Source organism: Amblyraja radiata, chromosome 7 (genome assembly GCF_010909765.2).
Source record: "Amblyraja radiata isolate CabotCenter1 chromosome 7, sAmbRad1.1.pri, whole genome shotgun sequence".
NCBI classification, from domain to species: domain Eukaryota; kingdom Metazoa; phylum Chordata; class Chondrichthyes; order Rajiformes; family Rajidae; genus Amblyraja; species Amblyraja radiata.
In genome coordinates this window covers 33,811,567-33,834,377 of record NC_045962.1, presented here as the reverse complement: position 1 = coordinate 33,834,377, position 22,811 = coordinate 33,811,567, and the positions used below count along the sequence as shown (strand labels likewise).

Here is a 22,811-nt window from a genome sequence, read left to right as displayed (position 1 = left end):
ACCACCCTCCGGCTAACAAAATTCCTCCTCATCTCCATTCTAAAGGTACGTCCTTTTATTCTGAGGCTGAGACTCTTCCAGCACGGAAACATAATCATCTCTATCGAGAACGCAATAATGATCGTCCAAACATCAAAAGGTACACACATCTTGAAATCATCACCATTCATTTGTGATTTGTGTTCACTGTACCTTAGTAAATGTGACAAAATATAATCGAATTATAAATAGATCATGATAAATTCAGAAAATGGCAACAAATTACGAGAAAAAAACATAATATCCTAAATCTACATTGTATGCTGTAAAATACTCCCCAGGTTATTGAGATCAATGAGAAAGGTGCCAAAGCGGCCAAAATGGAACATTCAAATTTTTCTGACCGCCAAAATGTCAAATTGACCATTAACAATTCAGCACTTCCATTTTTGGAGATTTTATTTTGAAATTAGTTGAAGGAGCAGAAAACTTGGCAGTGGATCACTTGCCTGTTTCAGAACATGTCTGATTTTGAAATGAATCTAAGGAAAGTCAGCCTCTCCCATGAAGGGCATCGAGGTAGGGTTACTTCACTGTGAGCAGCTTGATAGTTAGGTTTAAAATTGTACCTGTAATATTTTTATGTGTTCTATAATTTATTCTCACATTATCTCATTCTTTTCTTCAATTGCATGGATCATCCAAACGCCATTTAGGGATCATCTGTTTAACATTATTTTTCCAGTGCATCTTTGTATCAGGCTACTAGCTTTGCCCTGCATGCTTTTCCAGAATTAATTGCAGAGATTTTCCATGCCTCCAACAGTGTGAACGATATGATAACTGTCCAAAAAAAATGTTAAATATTTCTCATGGAACATCTCTGGAAATTTAAGATATACATTTTAAGTTATCCTGCCAGGGGTGGTGGTGGTGGAGGCAGATACGATAGTGGCATTTAAGAGGCTTTTGGATCTTTGCATGGATTTGCAGGGAATGGAGGGATATGGATCACATGCAAGTAGATAAGGGTTGGTCTTGACATTGTGAGAAAATTACCATATTTCCTGGCAATGAAGGCGCACCTACATTTTGAGTTGCTAAATTTAAAAAAAAGGCTGGCGGGACGGATCCAGCGTTTCGTTTAGTCAGTAGAAAGGAAGATGTCAAACTCCTTGAAGGAGGCAATGAGGACTGGGGAGCCTCCATCTTTGCCTGTCCCACAATGCAGGGAGAGAGGGAGGGAGAGGGAGAGGGAGAGAGAGATAGAGAGAGAGAGAGGGAGAGAGAGAGAGGGGGAGGGCTTAGGGGGGGGGAGAGAGAGAGAGGGAGAGAGAGGGAGGAGGGGGGGGAGGGGGAGAGGGAGAGAGATTCCGATGACCACAGGCCGAGCTGGGCGGAGATTCAACGTTGGCGACCTCGGCGAAAGATCCCAGGGCTCCGTGATGTTAAAGTTAGCGCCGCCTGCGGCTGGAAACTCCACAGACCACAGCTCCACGGTGTTCAAAGTCGGCAGTCCCAGTACTCCAGAGCTCCAACACGGCGACCCCGGTAAGGCATCGCTCACTGAAGCCGAGGCTCTGGCCGGTCTCCGGTAGGAAAGGCAGCGCCAATCCAGGTGGTAGGTCGCGAGGAGGCGGCGAAGATGCGGCTCGGAGAATAGTCGCATCCTCGACCAGGAAGTGACTAAGAAAAACAGTTTCCCCCTCCCCCCACATAAAAAAGACTAAGACCTCCAAAAACAAACTTTAAAACAGACTAAAAATAACAAAAAGAATGAAAGGACAGACAGCTGCAAGCTGGGCAGCCACAATCGATGTCGCCACCATTTGGAGGCTCCGGGCCGCTGAGAGTGTTCTTCCGTTCGAGGGCCTGAAACATCGGGCCCGTAGCGGCGACTGCGGAGGCCTCAATAGGCCCCGACCATGGGTGAACAGAGGAAGAGGACTGAACTTTGGTGCCTTCCCTCACAGTGGGAAACATTGATTTCGCTGTGGGGGGGGTTATGTTATGTTAAATTCTAAAGTGTTGTGTTTATCTTATTTGTGTGCTGCATGGTAACTCAAATTTCACTGCACCAATTGGTGTATGTTCCAATAAATGTCCTTTGTCCTTTTGTCCCACTTTACAGCCGCTTCCCATCAGCTGCCAGCAATAAGGGGTAGACTTGGCTATCCTTTACTTTATCAGCAAAGTTTCATCATGTTATCTAAGATATGGGGAACAGAAGCTAGTCATTTCAATTCAATTTGTAAGTCAGCGGGTAAATATTTGCAGGACAAAAATCAACCATTTCACACATTAAAAAGTGCGTGATAGAACATATCTGTGAAGTGAATCAAGGAAAATACTAAATTGTTTTTGGAATTATATTAAAGTTGCATAAAAGGTGCCTTAATGTTTGTATTTAGATTTTAATTTGCAAGTTTTTTGGTCGCTACTTAATATAAACATGACTTTAATCTGTGCTGCTTGAACTTAATCCTTAGTTTGCCCACATTAGATTTTGAAGTTAATTTTGGCTTTGACACACACACAAAGCTCAATTGATCGAGCATCTTTGCTTGCAGCTTTTGTAATAATGTAAAAACAAGAGCTATTTCCTGCAAATGCAAAATAAATCAGATTAATTTCAGTCTTGTTATTTTCCTGCATTCTCTAGGATATCATGCAATCATAGAGATTCAAAACACACCACCAAAAACATAATTTATGCTGTTTCGAATTCCCATGAATGTTTGCATATTCCATATATCCATTACTTTGCAACTACATGCAGGCTTAACCACTTAAAATTAGCTGCAAATACAATAACAATTATGCAAATCTATTAAGAAATCTTGTTCATTACCACAAACTTCAAAGTCCTTCAATAAAGATAACATGAGAAACAAACATCTAAAGTTCCTTGCCAATACAAAACAGGGATCTATCTAGCAGTCAGGATGCTGGTGAATTCATATCATTGTGTGGCATGCACTACTTTGGATGGACAGCTTAATAACATTACGGTTAATCAATAGTATCATCTGAATCTGCTAATTCAGTGACAATGATTTATTATAAATCAACAAATCCAATATAATTGCAGCTGCAACAGGTAAGATATACAATGTCCCAACGGTACTCAAATTCAACTCCAGTTCCCCCTGCCTTGGGTCTTTCCCTATGCTATCAATTGGTTACAATTGAAAGATGCAGCATAGAAACAGGCCCTTTGGCCCACTAAGTCCACATCGACCATCGATCACCCATTCATGCTAGTTCTCTGTTATCCCACTTTCGCATCCACTCCCTACACACTAGAAGCAATTTAGAGCGGTCAATTATTCCGCAAACTTGCATTTCTTTGGGATGTAGGTGGAAACCGGAGCACCCAGAGGAAACCCACACTATCACGGGGAGAACGTGAGAACTGGCGCTATAAGGCAGCAACTTTACCCCTGCGCCACTGTGCCTCTATTACTTAATCATGAGGACAGCCACTATGCTAAGAGGGACAGATTAATAATACATCGAGCATGTCAAAAGCATGCAGAATTTTATTCTACCACATTATGCAACTGAGATATCCTTTGCTCCTCAACATCAGCCACATGATAAATTGCACAAAGGCTGCAAAAGAGATTTAGCAAGAGCAGCAGCATGCATCTCAGAATGATACGTCAAACAGGTGAATCAATAGGTCGTGTAGAAATATAGACAGAAGTAAGCAATCCCATAACGTACAGATCTCAAAGTTCTGCAATCCAGCTACATCCAAGAAACTGATGATCAGAAGTCAGTGCCGGATTTAGATGAAGAGAGGCCCTAGGCTATTCCACTTGTGAGGCCCATCCCAATCCCCCTCCCCCATGACTAGAGGAAGATGGGTTTTAAATAATTTGAGTAAAGCCAAGGATGATGACGGGTGTTTAAAGAGACACTTACGTAAGAATGCTGTTCATCGATTACAGCTCAGCATTCAACACCATTATACCCTCTAAACTGAACACCAAACTCGGTAACCTGGGCATCAACCCCTCCCTCTGCAACTGGATACTAGACTTTCTAACCAACAGACCCGTCTGTTAGGTTAGACAAGCACACCTCTTCAACCCTCACCCTGAACACTGGCGTTCCACAGGGCTGTGTGCTGAGCCCCCTCCTCTACTCCCTCTTCACCTACGACTGCACACCTGTACATGGTACTAACACCATCATCAAGTATGCAGATGATGCAACGGTGATTGGCCTCATCAGCAACAACGATGAGTCAGCCTATAGGGAGGAGGTCCAGCTCCTAGCAGCATGGTGCGCTGACAACAACCTGGCCCTTAACTCCAAGAAGACCAAGGAGCTCATTGTAGACTTCAGGAAGTCTAGGGGCGGCACGCACACCCCCATCCACATCAACGGGATGGAGGTGGAACGTGTTTCCAGCTTCAGGTTCCTGGGGGTCAACATCTCCGATGACCTCTCTTGGACCCACAATACCTCAACTCTGGTCAAGAAGGCTCACCAGCGTCTCTTCTTCCCGAGGAGACTGAAGAAGGTCCACCTGTCTCCTCAGATTCTGGTGAACTTCTACCGCTGCACCATCGAGAGCATCCTTACCAACTGTATCACAGTATGGTATGGCAACTGCTCTGTCTCCGACCGGAAAGCACTGCAGAGGGTGGTGAAAATTGCCCAACGCATCACCGGTTCCTCGCTCCCCTCCATTGAGTCTGTCCAAAGCAAGCGTTGTCTGCGAAGGGCGCTCAGCATCGCCAAGGACTGCTCTCACCCCAACCATGGACTGTTTACCCTCCTACCATCCGGGAGGCGCTACAGGTCTCTCCGTTGCCGGACCAGCAGGTCCAGGAACAGCTTCTTCCCTGCGGCTGTCACACTACTCAACAATGTACCTCGGTGACTGCCAATCACCCCCCCCCGGACACTCCTCCCACAGGAAAAAGAAGTCTATGACTGTATGCATGTAAATAGATTTATTTATTGAAATCATATTCTATGTCGCTCTTCCAGGGAGATGCTAACTGCATTTTGTTGTCTCTGTACTGTACACTGACAATGACAATTAAAGTTGAATCTGAATCTGAAAATTCTGCAATTCACAATTCCTTCTCTAAAGGACATATAATGTTATTGCTAAATACCGTAGTGATTGAAAAAAAAATGCATAAATGTTAAAATTAACACTGTGAAAAACTTTTGCTATAACCGAACTTTGTAAATATTGTGTGGAATAAGCAGGAATTTCACAAAATGGGATCCACTTGAGTGAAGAAAAATTAAAAAAAATTCTGTATAATATTTGGGAAATATTTCTTAAAGAATTGTTCCTTATTGACAATTATATTGCAAAATATGAATCAAATCTGCTTCCAAAAAACGTTTACAAAACAAGCATGCTTTTTCCTATCGTTAACAAAGATGCTACAAATAAGCTTAATTTTATTACTAACCTGACAGTGGCAGCCACAGCACTACACAGTAGCTTTCTAGCAACGATTATCAGCTCTACCCCTAGCATTGCTCCTTGCCAAACTTCCTAGTTCAAATATCTTTGCACTTCTTTACTTACCCCTGAGTTTTGACTTTAAAAGCCTGCAAGTATTCAAAGATGTTCCCTGCACCCACCATCGCTGCTTACTGGAGCACGTGTGAAAGTTTGTCGGACCCCGGTGCCACCAGATTGACACCGATGTGCAGCTGAGCGTGGCCAATGAGATAGTGGGATGGAAAGCTGCTCTTGTTTATTTATTTATTTATTGCCAGTGCTAGTGTCGAGTCATCGGCTTAAAACTGTATTATTCTGAAATGGAGGGCAAGGAAAATTACTGAAGGGTTGTTTGGAGACTACAGTGCGTTGTGACAGCATATTTACGAAAGGCCTATGACAGTGTCAAAAATATTATAAACCTTGGCCAGAGGCCCCCTAGATTTTGAGGCCCTAGACTTCAGCCTGCCAAGCCTATAGGTAAATCCAGCACTGTCAGAAGTGAATGTCCAACAACCACACGATTAACAGACTAGTTGCAGAGGGTTTAGAAGATAAACAGACAGATCTGGGTGTCAACCAAAATTAAGGAGAATTTGGTGCCTTGAATTCAGCCTAAGTGACCAAGAATAGATTCTTGGGAGACACCAGAAGCAATGGTAATTTGGTGGAAGAGAAACCATTGCCGCAACTGATCTGGTGAAGTTTAGTATTGAAGCAAAATAATGAACTAAAGAATGTTCTGTACAGCCAGAGAACAGATACGTAGTCGCTTCACTAAGTTTTATTTTCCCTGTACTTATATCCTTTCTCCATTTGCCTTCTTGTAATAATTATGGTTAAAGCTTATATAAATGGATGTAGATTGATTTTAAAAAATCAGCTGAGTTAAGTTTATTTTGCCACTGCAGAAGTTTTCTGATTGAGAAAATCACTGCAGCGAAGACAATTGGGGAGAAAAAGGCATGATGCATTAGGAATACTCTTAATTTACGGAAGTCTTTTAATGTAAATATTGGAATGATTATTACTAAAATTTTAAATCCAATCTTAATAAGGAGCTAACTTTTGCAGGTGACCAGTGTTGTGTAGCAGTGCACAATATGCAAGCAGCAGAACGTAGAATATTACAACACAGGAACAGGCTCTTTGACTCACTATGTCTGTGCCGATTATGATGCCAAGACAAACTAATCTCATCTGCCTGCACATGCTCCATATCCCTCCAATCTCTGCATATCCATGTGTTTAGATAAAAACACTACTATCATATCTGCTTCCACCACCACACATGGTAATTCGTTCCAGTGACCCACCACTCTATGTACAAAACCTGCCCCTCTCACCTTAAAGCTATGCCCTCTAGTCTTTGACATTTCCATGATGCATTTTTGCAATTTGATGTCCTAAATCTCACTTTGTCTTTCATTCTTTTATACCTCTCCTGAGAAATAAAACGCAATCATACCTCTGTTTTTACTTTGTTATCTCCAAAACAAAGGTGCTGTAAATAGGCCGCTGCATTAGCTTGAACTGAAGGGAACTGGTGTTGGAGCATATGAATCACTTCTGGTAATTCTGGGTCACGCCATGCGAACTCTCTGATTTAAAACAGAAATGAGGACATAAACATGAGTAAACTTCTTCTTCAAGCAGACCATCACACAAACCAGCCTCCCTTGCGTTGACTCCACTTGTACTTCATGCTGCCTCAGCAAGGCTGCCAGCAGAATTAAGGACCAGTCTCTCCCCTCTCCCATCAGGCAAGAGGAAAACGCGTACCTACAAATTTAGGGACAGTTTCTTCCCAGCTGTTTCCAGGCAGCTGAACGGTCTTCTCACCAGCTAGAATGCAGTCCTGACCTCCCATCTACCTCATTGGAGACCTTTGAACTATCTTTAATCGGACTTTATTGGACTACAATGTTGAATCTTGCACTAAATGTTGTACCCTGTATCTTCTGTCTGTGCAGTATGGACGGCTTAAGTGTAATCGTTAGTCCTTTCTTTGACTGGACAACACGCAAACTAAAGCTTTTCACTGTACCTCGGTATACGTGACAATAACAAATGAAACTAAACTAGGCAAATTAATTTAGAACACTTCAATTTAAATCTAATTACTTGATGCTTGAAGTTCTTCCAAACCTTTATATTCTTCAATACTCTCTTAGAATTTTTGAAACATATGCCAATTTGTTTTCTGACCAAATGATAACTGAATCCGCAGTTTTAAAAATGATCTTTTTGTTCAAGGCAAATGTTATCTCCCTGCAGAAATTATGATTATGGACATTCAGGGCTCTCTCCTGCAATTTTGATTGGCATTTTTTGGTTCAATGCCCCATGTATAAACATTTGTGGTATTCTAAGATTAGAAATGTGATATGTTTTACTTTTGGCTAATATTTCCTGCGTTTCTTTAAATAGCAAGTATTGTTTATTATCTTAATTTCTCACCAGTTTATTAATTTCTGCAGATTACTGCAGATGCCTGCAAAACACTGTGCTGCCTCTTGCTCTGATGGCATTGATACAGAAAATTGTCCTTTCACATGCGTAATTACCTTGTGACATGTGCAATGAATCAAGCCTGTGTCAAATTCAGTAGAATGCTAGGATGGCTGGATTTACTGAACCTGTTGATTCAGTGAGTAGTTTAGTTTAGATACAGCATGAAAACAGGCCCTTCCACCCACTGTGCCCACGCCGACAATCAGTCATTCGTTCACACTAGTTCTACGTTATACCACTTTCACATCTACTCCCTTACACACTAGGGACAATTTACAGCAGCGAATCCCGCAAGTCTTTGGGATATAGGAGGAAACCCACGCAGTCACAGGGAGAAGGTAAACGGACCCCACCCAAGGTCAGTTTAGGATCGAACCAGGGACTCTGGTGCTGTGTGGCAGCAACTCTACCCTGTTTATTATGTCAACAATCTAACTGCAGTGGCTAAGCTACAATTATGTCTCAAATGTAGTTCGAAAATTCAACCCGTTACACCTGCCTTGGATCCTTCTGTATGCTGTCAATTGATGGGGATCTTGTTGTAGTTTCATCAGGTGGAATGCTATAATGAAGTCTAGGGTAATTAGATTCAGTTGGTCGGTACTGGGGCACTCTGTACGGATCACCATAATTGCCCACAGAATTCAGGGTAAAGTTGTTTCTTTGGTAAGTCATTGTGCTACGCTGACTGGCTGATCGTTGCAGGTTTCCAATGGCTATAAACACATAAAAGAAACACATTAGACAATTCAAACTTTTTAACACCAAAAAAAATGTACTTCGCAATCAACCAGGATTTTAAAGAAAACACAATTCTCAACTTTTCTGTTCCTGACCTTAACAGTTTGCAACTCTATCCTCTCAGGCCCACACCTGTCTAATCATCTCTGGCCATTGTCCAACAATCTGCCTGTGTTCACCTTTTACTGGCTATGCTCCGTCCTGCCATTGAATCAATGTGTGGAAACCAGCCCTTCAGCCCACCTTGTCCAACATGTCCCATCTACTATATTTACATCTGCCTACTTTTGTCCCATATCCCATAAAATCTGTCCTATCCATGCACCTAAATGACTCTTAAACGTGGTGATAGTAACTGCCTCAACTACAGTGCCCTCCATAATGTTTGAGACAAAGACCCATCATTTATTTATTTGCCTCGGTACACCACAATTTGAGATTTGTGATAGAAAAAAAATGCACATTGTCGGATTTTAATAAAGGCCATTTTGATTTTTAATAAAAATCACATTTTGGTTTCACCATGTAGAAATTACAGCAGTGTTTATACATAGTCCCCCCATTTCAGGGGACCATAATGTTTGGGACACATCAATGTCATGTAAATGAAAGTAGTCATGTTTAGTATTTTGTTGCATATCCTTTGTATGCAATGACTGCTTGAAGTCTGCGATTCATGGACATCACCAGTTGCTGGATGTCTTCTCAGGTGATGCTATGCCAGGCCTGTATTGCAGCCATCTTTAGCTTATGCTTATTTTGGGGGCTAGTCCCCTTCAGTTTTCTCTTCAGCATATAAAAGGCATACTCAAATGGGTTCAGATCAGGTAATTGACTTGGCCAGTCAAGAATTAACCAAACTTGAAAAACTCCTTAGTTGCTTTAGCAGTATGTTTGGTATCATTTTCTTGCTGTGGAATGAACCGCCAGCCAAAGAGTTTTGAGCCATTTGTTTGAACTTGAGCAGATAGGATGTGTCTATACCCTTCAGAATTCATTATGCTACTACCATCAGCAATTGTATCACCAATGAAGATAATGTAAATTAGCCAGTACCTTCAACAGCCATACATGCCCAGGCCATAACATCCCCACCACAGTGTTTCACAGATGAGGTGGTATGCTTTGGATCTTGGGCAGTTCCTTCTTTCCTCCATACTTTGCTCTTGCCATCACTCTGATACAAGTTAATCTTCGTTTCATCTGTCCACAAGACCATTTTCCAGAACTGTGGTTGCTCTTTTAAGTACTTCTTGGCAAACTGTAACCTGGCCATCCTATTTTTGCAGCTAACCAGTGGTTTGCATCTTGCAGTGTAGCCTCTGTATTTCTGTTCATGAAGTCTTCTGCGGACAGTGGTCATTGACAAATCCACACCTGAAAAGTGTTTCTGATCTGTCGGACAGGTGTTTGGGGATTTTTCTTTATTATAGAGAGAATTCTTCTGTCATCAGCTGTGGAGGTCTTCCTTGGCCTGCCAGTCCCTTTGTGATCAGTAAGCTCACCAGTGCTCTCTTTCTTCTTAATGATGTTCCAAACAGTTGATTTTGGTAAGCCTAGGATTTGGCTGATGTCTCTAATAGTTTTATTCTGGTTTCTCAGTATCATAATGGCTTATTTTACTTTCATTGGCACAACTCCTCATGTTAATAAACAGCAATTAAAAGTTTCCATAGGTGATGGAAAGCCTGGAAGAAAGACTAGGCGCTGAGAATCTCTTATACCCGCATTAAGGAGGCAATTAAACACACCTGAGCAATTACAAATGCCTGTGAAGCCATGTGTCCCAAACATTATGGTGCCCTGAAATGGGGGGGACTATATATAAACACAGCTGTAATTTCTATATGGTGAAATCAAAATGTATAAAAATACCCTTTAATAAAATCTGACAATGTGCACTTTAACCACATGTAATTTTTTTCTCTATTACAAATCTCAAATAGTGGAGTACAGAAGCAAATAGTTAAATGATGGGTCTTTGTCCCAAACATTATGGAGGGCACTGTACCTCCTCTAGCAACTCGTTCCATACACTCACCACCCTTGGTGTGAAAAAGTTACCCCTCAGGTTCCTATTAAATCTTCCCCCCTCATCTTAAACCTATGTCCTCTGGTTCTCGATTCCCCTACTCTGAGCAAGAGACACTGTGCATCTACCTGATCTATCCATTTCATGATTTTGTACACCTCTATAAGATCACCCCTCATTCTCCTGTGCTCCAAGAAATAGATTCCTAGCCTGCTCAACCTGTCCCTATAGCTCAGGCCCTAAAATCCTGGCAACATTCTCGTAAATCTTCTCTGCACCCTTTCGAGCTTGACAACATATTTCCATAACATGGTGGCCAGAACTGAACACAATACTAAATATGGCCTCACAAACATCTTATATAACTGCAACATGACCTCCCAACTTCGATATTCAATACTCTGACTGATGAAGGCAAAGTATTGCCCCGCCCCTCCTTTTTTCAAGCTTCCTTTCCCGTTCTCCTACAATCAGTCTGAAGAAAGGTTCTGAACCAAAAAATTGCCCATCCATGTTCTCCAATGATGCTGCCTTACCCGCTGAATTACTCCAGCACTTTGTGTCTATCTTTTGAATAAACGAGCACCCGCAGTTCCTTGTTATCACATTCTAACTGGTTCAAGAAGTGACAATACTAATTGTACAAAGGGATGTCGTCTTTCCTTACAAAGGAGTTCAAACTAATACAAAAATACTAAAAACATGAATAACAAATAGAGGTTTATTTTAATGACCCCGGCTAAAACAACAATTCTAGCACTAATTTGTTAATTTTAACTACCAGCAGTTACTTTAATACATTGGTGAAGAGATAGAATACATATGAATACAAGATCATAGGTTTGAGATGGACTGCCTACCCCTCCCAAGCCTGTTCTGACGTTCCATATTATGCATCTTCTTCCAAGCGTAAACACATTCAAACAACAAGCTCTTTATTTGGATTAGAATTATTTTCTTCAGTAGCCTATCTCAATCTTGATCTTAAGAGGAAGAGAAACAATCTTTACCTGGTGCTGCCCGAAATACTGCAGTTTGCGTGCCGTGATGAAGCTCCACGCCTGCATGGCTGGGGCTGCAAAACACGGGACTTTGAAGTGTTCTTCCCTCGTAGATAGGAGTTATATGTAAATCAGGCGACATGGCTGAACGCATTTCATTTCCCAGTTGACTATGTTGACTGGCGTATGAACTACGTAATCCTAAAACAAAACAGAATCCATGGTTGGCCTGTTAAAGCAGATTTCATTTGGTATACACAGATGATTACACACAGTCTAATTCTCATTGAGTCACAGTCATACAAGAGTCTCTCGTCACCAATAAATCCCTAATGGAATTCAGCAGAATATAGAATGAATAAATACCAAGTGTTTAGCTGAGGCCAACAGCACCGACTAATTCAAGGGAAAGTTAGACTCAAGACATAAAGGAATGGAAAACTGAGATATAGACGGATGGAAAGAGACGTGTGGAGAAAGTGAGTTGGTATTGACTATTTGAGTCATATGGCCTATTTCTTTGATGAAGATAGTGTCCTAAAAGGTGTACAAAGTCAAAGTAGCCTTTATTGTCATTCAGACCTTGCGGTCTGAACGAAATGTTGTTGCCTTGCAGTCCTACATATAGTAAAAATGACAAAACCACACAATAAACACAAATTAACATCCACCACAGTGAGTTCACCAGGCACCTCTTCACTGTGATGGAAGGCAAAAGTCTTAAGTCTTTGTCTCATCCCTTCTTATTCTCCCTCTGCGCCGAGGCGATCCAGGCTTCAGATGTTGTGACCCCGCCGGGCGATGGTAAGTAATGTCAATCCCGCGGCTGAATCCAAGCTCCGCGAACGGGCCGGTTCAACTCCGCAGCCCGGGGTGGTCGAAGCTTCCAAAGCTGCCGCCCTCCAGTCCAGCGGACGCAGCTGTTGTTGCGTGAGCTCCGGAGAACAGGTCACCAACCTGTGACCTGCGAGCTCCCGACGATGTCGTCCACTGGGCCCGCGGTCGAGTCGGGTGGCCGCTGCCGCCGGAACACTGCCCCAGCTCCGCGGTCGGATCGCCGATGCCGCTACCCCAGCTCAGTGGCCGGATCGCCGCTGCCCCAGCTCTGAGGCCGGGTCGCCGCTGCCGCTGCCCCAGCTCCGAGGCCGGGTTGCCGCTGCCCCAGCTCCAAGGCCGGGTCGCCGCTGCCGCAGCTCCGAGGCCGGGTCACCACAGCTCCGGTGTCGGACCGCTGCCGCTGGAACGCTGCCCCAGCTCCGAGGCCGCCAGCTCCGCTATTAGGCCTCGGCGCAGGCGGAGACGGGGGGATACGACAAGAGAAGTCGCATCCCCCCGAAGGAAGAGATCAAAAACATGTTTCTCCCCCCCCACCCACACACATACACAACCTAATAAATCAAAAATTAACTAAAACAGGACAAAAGAACAACAAAAAAAAGAAAAAAACAGACGAACTGCAGGCGAGCCGCAGCTGCTATGGCAGCGCCGCCATCTATTTGTCTGCAATTTGTTTAGTATATCTAAGAGATACAGCGTAGAAACAGGCCCTCTGAATCCAGGCTGACCATCCATCACCCGTTCACACTAGACCTATGTTAACCAACTTTGTCATCCACTCTCTACACTCTAGAGGCAATATACAGAAGCCAATTAACCTACAAACCCACATATTTGTGGGATGTGGGAGAAAAGCGGAGCACCCAGAAGAAACCCACGTGGTTACAGGGAGGACATGCAAACTCCAGATAGCACCCAGAACCCACGTTTCTGGCACTGAGGCACTCTACCAGCTATGCCAGTTAGAAAACAAACACACAGAGGGAACAAACGTAGTTTCCCTCGACCACACCAATCTTCTTGTGGAATTCCACTTGCCAATGATAACACTTGTAGAAATGACAACTGCATAATCCTTTTAGAGACTACCTGCCATTTTCACACCATAACAAAAGGTTCAATGGTGCTTTATTTGTCACACGTGCAACTGCAGTGAAATTCTTCATGCATATTTGCACATGCAGGCGCCACCACATTTTGGGGCCATTTCCAGTCCGGTTTGTCCACACACCCAGTCTACTGGAGTGGTTCCCGATCCAGATACACCCCAGACTCGGCCCGCAAACCAACATTTCTCTCCTCGCTCAGCCATCTTTGTGCCCCAGGGGCGCCTCCTGCAGCCGAGCTTGAAGGCGCTGGAGGCATTACCCCAATTCACCCTCCTACCGTCCCTTGCTCCTCTCGTCCGACATCTCCAGCTCCCTCCCGTTACCATGGTCCGCCAAGCCTTCGGGTCCTCTGTGCTGGTTTCCGCACCTCGGGAAGGCCTCTGAGGCAACGGGAATCTGGTGGGATCTTGCTAAACGTGTTGCGAATGAGGGCTTCATAGTATTGAGATAATTTATTTAAATATTCACAAAATCATCAATATCTGTCCCAGGATTTGAGCTTCAAACCATCTAGGGAATCCCCAGTCTCATCTCCTCTGAAGAAGCAGACCAACATATTGTCGATGTGTGGTGGGAAGGGGAAGCAGTGCATTTTTCCCAAGAGTGAAAATGAAGTGTTTACTGCTCCAGAGTTGTAAGTTGCAATGTTATAACCCTTTCTCGGTGTAAAATAGATATGCTCGGTAAGGCCTTCTACGCCCGAACCTCCAGACTCAGGAACAGTTTTATCCCAAGAGCTATAGCGGCTCTGAACCGGCCCTAATGAGTGCCCCCCCACCCACCCCCTTTGGACAGTCTCCCTCAGATGGTCACGTCAATCAATTCAGCTTGCTTATTTATGTATTGTATTTATTTACCTTTCTTGTACATCAGTGGAGCTGCACACTAAATCTCGTTGCACTGACGTGCAATGACAATAAAATATATTATTATTATTATTATTAACTATGTCCTTCAGGTAATGGTGGGGAAATTCAGAAACAAAATCAATGCAAATTATGCACAATTAATTTGACTAGATAACAAGGACTAATTTAGTTAAAGGCACTTTAGTTAAAGAAAATGTTGGTCTTGAGTGACAGAGGACTGGTTAAGGTATTGTGCTGGAAGAGTATATGGATCTTGACTCCCACACCTACAGCAACTCTGTCCACAACCCACTGTTTAAAAGCTCTCTCAAAAGCTGTTCGGTGACCCAAACAAAATAGGATTAAAAGAATCAGCGGCAGCACACAATTTAAATTATGCAGAAGAGGTTGAATGTCAGCAAGATTGTGATTGACTTCAGGAAGCAAAGCAGCACATACATCCCAGAACTGCAGATGCTGGTTTACATCAAAGATAGACACAAATTGCTGGAGTAACTCAGTGGGACAGCAGCATCTCTGGAGAGAAGAAAAGAGTGATGTTTCAGGTCGCTGAGTTACTCCAGTATTTTGTGTCCCAGCATATATTGATGTTGCAGAAGTAGAGATGGTTGAAAGCTTGAAGTTCCTCGGAATAAATATCACTAGCAGCTTGTCCTGGACTAGCCACTTGGAACCTTTGGCCAAGAAAGCACATCAAAGCAAAGTCATTCTTTAGAAGGCTTAGGAAGTTTGGCATATCCCCAACAACTCTCACTAACGTCTACAGATATGCAATATAAAAGCATTATTGGGATGCATCGCAGCCTTGTTTGGGAACAGCTCCATTCAAGACCACAAGAAATTGCAGAGTTGTGGATGTAGCTTACATCAACACACAAACAAGCCTCCCTTCCATTGCCTTCATCTATACTTCATGCTACCTCAGCAAGGCTGCTAGCATAATCAGGGGCCAGTCTCATCCCGGTCACTCCCTCTTCTCCCCTCTCCCATCAGGCAAGAGGTACGGAAGTGTGAAAATATATACCTCCAGATTCAGGGACAGTTTCTTCCCAGCTGTCATCAGGCGACTGAACGGTTCTTTCATCAGCTAGAGTGTGGTCCTGAGCTCCCATCCACCTCCTTGGAGACCTTTGAACTATGTTTGATTGCACTTTATTTGACTTCAATGTTATATCTTGCACTGAATGTTGTACTCTTTATACTTCACCTGTGCACTGTGGACAGCTTGATAGTATTCATGTGTAGTCTTTTCTATGACTGGATTGCATGAAAACAAAAGCTTTCCACTGTACCTCAGTACACGTGACGACAATAAACTAAACTAAACATCTGCCCATGCTTAACTTTTAGAAAACTTTCTAAACAAAGTCTCCTCAGTAAAGCTTTCAGACTTTTCTCCAATTCATTCAAAAGCTTGTTAAACACTCCTTTCTCCTCTGTTCAGTCTTGATGCTAAAGATAAAATTAAAAAAGTATGCTGTCCTTCCAATTTACAAGTGCTAGATTTAATTATAAGATAATTATAAACTGTTATTTTAACTATAATTAGAACTATGTGCTATTCCGGTTGCTTCATTACAGGAAAGATGTGGCGGCTTTGGAGAGGGCGAAGAAGAGGTTTAACAGAATATTGTCTGGTTTAAAGAGTAATAGCTATAAGGAGTGGTTGGACAGACTTGAATTGTTTTCTCTGGAACATGGAGGTTGAGAGGAGATCTGGTAAAGTATATAAAATTATGAGAGCTATAATTAGAGTAGACAGTCAGAACCCTTTTTCCCCAGGGTGGAAATGTCAAAGGCTAGAGGGCATAGCTTTAAGGTGAGTAGGGGAAAATAGAGGAGATGCGAGAGGCAAGTTTTTTTGCAAAATGGCAGGTGCCTGAAACGAGCTGCCAAGGGTGGTGGAGGAGACAGAAATTATAGCGACATTTAAGAGTCTCTTTGATAGGTGCATGCATATGCAGGGAATGGAGGGCTATGGAGTGAAGAGATAAGTTTAACCTGGCATCATGTTTGGCACAGACATTGTGGGCCAGAAGGTATGTTCCAGTGCTGTGTTGTTCTATGTTCTATAATGACACAATTTGCAATTTTTTAACTCTTGCAAGAGCTTGATGCTAATCAATAAAAATCGTCCTCTTTCATCAGAGCATTTCTCATATGCCACCTCTGGAATTCATTTTTCTTCCTTGCTTTATTATTCTGTGCAACATTTTTTGTAAAATAAATTCCTTTAACGCACCATCCACTTCTCATCCCTCTTATTTTTTTCTTTGGCATTGTCTCTGCAAACATATCTTTTGAAATCCGGTGCATTTTAATTTTCTTTTGATCTAATCTTTGAAATTAAAATATTCCCGAGGATTAATTAAAAATGCAGCAAAAACACACCAGAGGAATATGACTAATCAGCACAACAGCATTCTATAGAAATTGCTTATTACTTGTGCATTGATTTGGTATGGTTATGGATGCAGGAGTGAATCATTCAGGAACGGTTTGAGATGATGTGTGCCAATTAACAAATCTTGTTACCATAGAAACCACACTGAAATACTCCTGAACTGTTTTAGTCCCATAATATTTTTTTCAACATGCTACTTGTGGCAGAGTTGCTGCCCTACAGCACTAGAGATCCGGGTTCGATCCCGTCTATCGGTGCAATCTGTACAGAGTTTGCACATTCTCCCTATGTTTGCGTGGATTATCTCTGGGTGACAATAGACAATAGATGCAGGAGTAGGCTATTCGGCCCTTCGAGCCAGCATCGCCATTCAATGTAATCATGGCTGATCATCCACAATCAGTACCCCATTTCTGCCTTCTCCCCATATCCCCTGACTCCGCTATCTTTAAGACCTCTTTAAGGCCTCCACCGCCCTCTGAGGCAGAGAATTCCACAAACTAACAACTCTCTGTGTGATAAAGTTTTTTGTCATCTCCGTTCTAAATGGTCTACCTCTTATTCTTAAACTGTGGCCCCTGGTTCTGGACTCCCCCAACATCGGGAACATGTTTCCTGCCTCTCATATATAAGATTCCATCTCATCCTTCTAAATTCCAGAGTATACAAGCCCAGCCGCTCCATTCTCTCAGCATATGACAGTCCCGCCATCCCGGGAATTAACCTTGTGAACCTACGCTGCACTCCCTCAATAGCAAGAATGTCCTTTCTCAAATTTGGAGACCAAAACTGCACACAATACTCCAGGTGCGGGCTCACTAGGGCCCTGTATAACTGCAGAAGGACCTCTTTGCTCCTATAATCAACTCCTCTTGTTATGAAGGCCAACATGCCATTCGCTTTCTTCACTGCCTGCTGTACCTGCATGCTTACTTTCATTGACTAATGAACAAGGACCTCCAGATCCCGTTGTACTTCCTTCCCCTTTTCCCAACTTGACACCATTTAGATAATAATCTTCCTTCCTATTTTTGCTACCAAAGTGGATAACCTCACATTTACCCATTTATCTTCATCTACCATTCATTTGCACACTCACCCAACTTGTCCAAGTCACGTTCTGCATTCTCATAGCATCCTCCCCACAGTTCACACTGCCACCCAGCTTTGTGCCATCTGCAAATTTGCTAATGTTACGTAACCCCTTCATCTAAATCATTAATATATATTATAAATAGCTGCGGTCCCAGCACCGAGCCTTGCGGCACCCCACTAGTCAATGCCTGCCATTCTGAAAGGGACCTTTCCTGTCTGCCAACCAATTTTCTCTCCATGTCAGCACTCTACCCCCAATACCATGTGCCATAATTTTGCCCACTAATCTCCTATGTGGGACTTTATCAAATGCTTTCTGAAAGTCCAGATACACTACATCCACTGGCCCTCCCTTGTCCATTTTCCTAGTTACATCCTCAAAAAATTCCAGAAGGTCCAAGTCAGCATGATTTCCCCTTCGTAAATCTATGCCGACTCGGACCGATCCTGTTACTGCTATGCAAATATGCCACTATTTCATCTTTTATGATTGACTCCAGCATCTTCCCCACCACCGATGTCAGGTTAACTGGTCTATAATTCCCTGTTTTCTCTCTCCCGCCTTTCTTAAAAAGTGGGATAACATCAGCTACCCTCCAATCCACAGGAACTGATCCTGAATCTATAGAACATTGGAAAATGATCACCAATGCGACCACGATTTCTAGAGCCACTTCCTTAAGTTCCCCGGGATACAGATCATCAGGCCCTAGGGATTTATCAGCCTTCAGTCCCATCAGTCTACCCAGCACCATTTCCTGCCTAATGTGGATTTCCTTCAGTTCCTCAGTCATCCCAGATCCTATGGCCACTAGTACATCAGGGAGATTGTTTGTGTCCTTCTTAGTGAAGACGGATCCAAACTACCTGTTCAACAAACCTGCCATTTCAGGTTTCCTCCCACATCCCAAAGACATACAGGTTTGTAGGTTAATTGGGTTCTGTAATCACCGTCAATTGTCCCTAGTGTTTAGAATAGAACTAGTGCATGGGTGATCGTTGGTCGACGCCGACTCGGTGGGCCGGAGTGCCTGTTTCCATGCTGTATCTCTAAAACTAAAATGCAACTTAAAACAAAATAAATTGAAATTATGACAGTAGGAAGGAAATTTAAGTTGAGGATGTGTTAAAAGAAAGAAGCATATTCCAAATGAGAAAAATAACTCACAATATCTAATAAATGTATAGCTTGGTCTCCCTCCCCTAAACTCCCCTTCCCAAAAGTAAATTGTTTAAGCAATTAAAAAACTTGAAAAAACGATTTTTAAAATGTTTAAATCTCCCACCCCATGAAATTCATATTCCCTATAAAAAAATCCACCAAACCAAATCTAGGAGATATGGTATTTAACGGGAACTAGACAATCAAAATGTGAAGACGAAAAAGTCGGTGTCATTTAATAAAGTTTTACCTTTGTGTTTTGTATTATTTCCACAGGAAAAATATAATGCTATTTTGTTGAGGTGCTAATTAGAATATTTGTTGAAACACTGTTAATTTAGTGGAAAACAAATAGAGTAAACCATGTTGCCCAATCTTACTGATAAATGCTGACTCTACATGAACAGGCATTTGGTGGTAGAATTGCGGTAATGCCACATGCAATTAGTCCAGAACTTCCACCACTGCATGTCCCAAACCTACTGAATGACAGCTCAGATTGGTAGGCTGATCCATTGGCTGGGATGTCTGCAGCTTGGAAGAGATAGGAGGTAATGAGAACTTTAGACTTCAGTGATATAGCGTGGAAACAGGCCTGCAGCCCATCACATCCGCACCCACCAGTAATCACCCCGTACACTATCACTATCCGACACACTAGGGAGAATTTATAATTTACAGAAGCCAATTAACCTACAAACCTGTACCTGTTTGGAGTGTGGGCGGAAACTGGAGCATCCGGAGAAAACCCACGTAGTCACAGGGAGTGCGTACAAACTCCATATAAAATTAAAATGCACCTGTAGTCAGGATCAAACCCGGGTCACTGCCACTGTGAGGCAGCAACTCGACCGCCACTGTGCTGCCCCACAGAGAAGATAAACCCAGGCAAGTCAGACCTATTATGAAATGGAAACCCATTGATGACTGAAGAGCAACAGCTACTGGGGTATATTTATTTTGGTTCACCTTAAATTCTTTTGTTAGTGCTTGGAGAGGGACTTCAAGTGACACATCATTTAACCATCAAAATAACCTTTTGCCTGAATTGATGTTGCGTTTGTGCTTCCTTTCATAAAAACAGACCTGCAAGGCTGTCTGGCCGCGTTGGAACCATCCGCTCATAGATTTCAGGTGACTGTAGACAATAAAAATCACCGTCTATGGCATGAGACCTTTGCAGCGGTGGCACCATTCGTTGGGGGACAGCAGTCATTGTGGACCTTGCTGGAGATGGTGATCCGGTTTGACCTTGGGGTGAAGTGTTTACTCTTGTCTGTACGGCTGTTAAGGCGAGGGGTGAACCCATTCTCAGAGAAGATCCCAAAGTCTGATACGGAGAGGTTGCCCTGCTGGAATTAGTGAGCTGTCTTGTAACTGAACCAATTCGTCTGATGGTGGCTGGTGACGTTGATCGCTGGGCAGTACGTGGCGAACCTGCTCTTTGAGCTGGCAACGTGGAGGACAAGTACACTGTCGAATTATTGGACCGAGGTTCCGTTAATACCGGCGAGCCACAAGCACTCCCGAGCGACGTTCTCAGAGACCCCCTTGAAGGTGACACTCCTGTAGCATACGATGGTGACTGTGTTCTGGATGGGACTGAGCTAACCCTCCTCATTGCCCTACTTGTGGTAACAGCGACATTCATTGGACCCTGTTTGACAAAAGATGATACCAAATTATTAACTGTTCTGAAAAATATCACAGACAATAGCATGCACAATACAGCTGCTCAGAATTACGTTTTTCCAATCAAATAAAGTATTTCTTCATTACATTCCTTATCTGCTCTTCATCTTCTTGAAAAAAACTGAATGAAAGATTTAGTTTAGTTTAATGATACAGCGTGGAAACAGGCCCTTCAACCCACCGAGTCCGCATCGACCAAAGATCACCCGTACACTTATTCTATGCAACGCACTAGGGACAATTTACAGAAGCCAATTAACCTACAAACCTGTACCTCTTTGGAATGAGGGAGGAAAGCGGAACACCCCGAGAAAAATTACGCAGTCACAGGGAGAATGTACGAACTGTATACAGACAGCACTCGAGGTCAGGATCAACCTCGGGTCTCTGGCGCAGTAAGGCAGCAACTGTACCACTGCGCCAGAAGGCACAGGAGCCTGAGAACCATGACCACCAGGTTCAAGAACAGAGTGGCCCTAGCAAACATAAGGCTCTTTAATACTACATACTAACCACTACCTGAGCAACTATGATCTACAGTGGACTTTGGTTTTGTACTATTATGGTCTGGTTACCCACTATTACTGGTTATTAATTTATTGTTTTAATGATTATTGTATATTAATTCATGTGTTTGGCAGTATGAACCTGTAAAGCTGCAACATGTAAGAATTTAATCATTCCATTACCGGCACATAAGACAATTAAACACTCTTGCCACTTGATTCTTAAATTAGGTAAATAATAGTAATTCAGGGACTAATAAAGACACTGTTCAGGAACCTTTTGCAGGGTAGATGATATGTATATGCTGCTTATATTATGGTGTAAATTGTATTTGTCTTGCACTAATTTGGTAGACAAATCAACATATATCATCCATACCATTTTATTTAAAACTTCCCACAGCTTAGAGTGCCAGAAAGGGACTTTTTTCCACTTTCACTAATAAATCCAAGCCAACTGGTTGAAGCAGGTAGGTTACCATGAGGAAAAGAAACAGGGTAAGATGGCACCGGGGGAGGCGACTCTTTGCGTGCTGGTCCCAGAACACGGTCAACTATCAGCTAGCACGGTGACGCAGCGGTAGAGTTGCCGCCTTGCCCGGGTTTGATCCTGACTACGGGTAATGTATGGAGTTTGTATGTTCTCCCAATGACTGCGTGGGGTTTCCCCGGGTGCTCTGGTTTCCTCCCACAATCCAAAGAATTCTATATTTGTAGGTTAATTGATTTAGGTAAAAATTGTAAATTGTCCCGAGTGTGTAGGAAAGTGCTAGTGTACAGGGATCACTAGTTGGCATGGACTCGGTGGGACAAAGGGCCTGTTTCTGTGCTGTATCTCAAAACTAATCAGCTGATACAGTCACCTCACTCTTTTAGATCGTCTTTTTACCTGGCTCTGTATCTTTCCCTTTGCTCTTTCTATTGCATTTGAGTTTAACTTGGTTGTATTTAAGTATTATCTGATCTGATTACAAAGCATGCCTTACAGAGCCTTTCTCTGTACCAATACGCGTGGCAACAATATACCTCAACCTAAGCCATCTTTTTTTACCTCATTGAATTAGCAAGTTGACACATAATTAGATATATTGTCCATGAAAAGTTTGTAATAATTCCATTCTCAATGTAAAATGCAACTACTACTGCAAGAAAATTGAGAGAGATATGGAGTTCAGCTTCACCTGTCGCAATTATGAATGCAACACTAACTTTAAAGTAAACTCTTAATTGGAAAATCAGTGCAGCTGATTGGAGCAACACCACAAAGTGCCAGGACTAAATCCTAGCTCTGCTAAATTCTTGGTCTCATTTCTCATCATAGTAGGGAGACATCTGCTGGAGATGACATCTCTTCACAGGATGACGGCTAATTTAGGCTTATTATTGTC

General features: G+C 42.8%; 1 protein-coding gene across 5 annotated transcripts in view; it reads right to left on the bottom strand.

The window, feature by feature from the left end:
* The window catches only part of pkp4 (plakophilin 4), a 156,050-nt gene that overhangs the window by 44,916 nt on the left and 88,323 nt on the right, over positions 1-22,811 (bottom strand). For all 5 annotated transcript variants that reach the window (XM_033024087.1, XM_033024086.1, XM_033024085.1 and 2 more), the window contains 4 exons: positions 20,312-20,882; positions 11,759-11,950; positions 8,475-8,691; positions 6,930-7,062 (listed from right to left, as the gene is read on the bottom strand). In XM_033024087.1, coding sequence (XP_032879978.1) covers positions 6,930-7,062; positions 8,475-8,691; positions 11,759-11,950; positions 20,312-20,882 — 1,113 coding nt within the window. The remainder of the gene's footprint in view (positions 1-6,929; positions 7,063-8,474; positions 8,692-11,758; positions 11,951-20,311; positions 20,883-22,811) is intronic.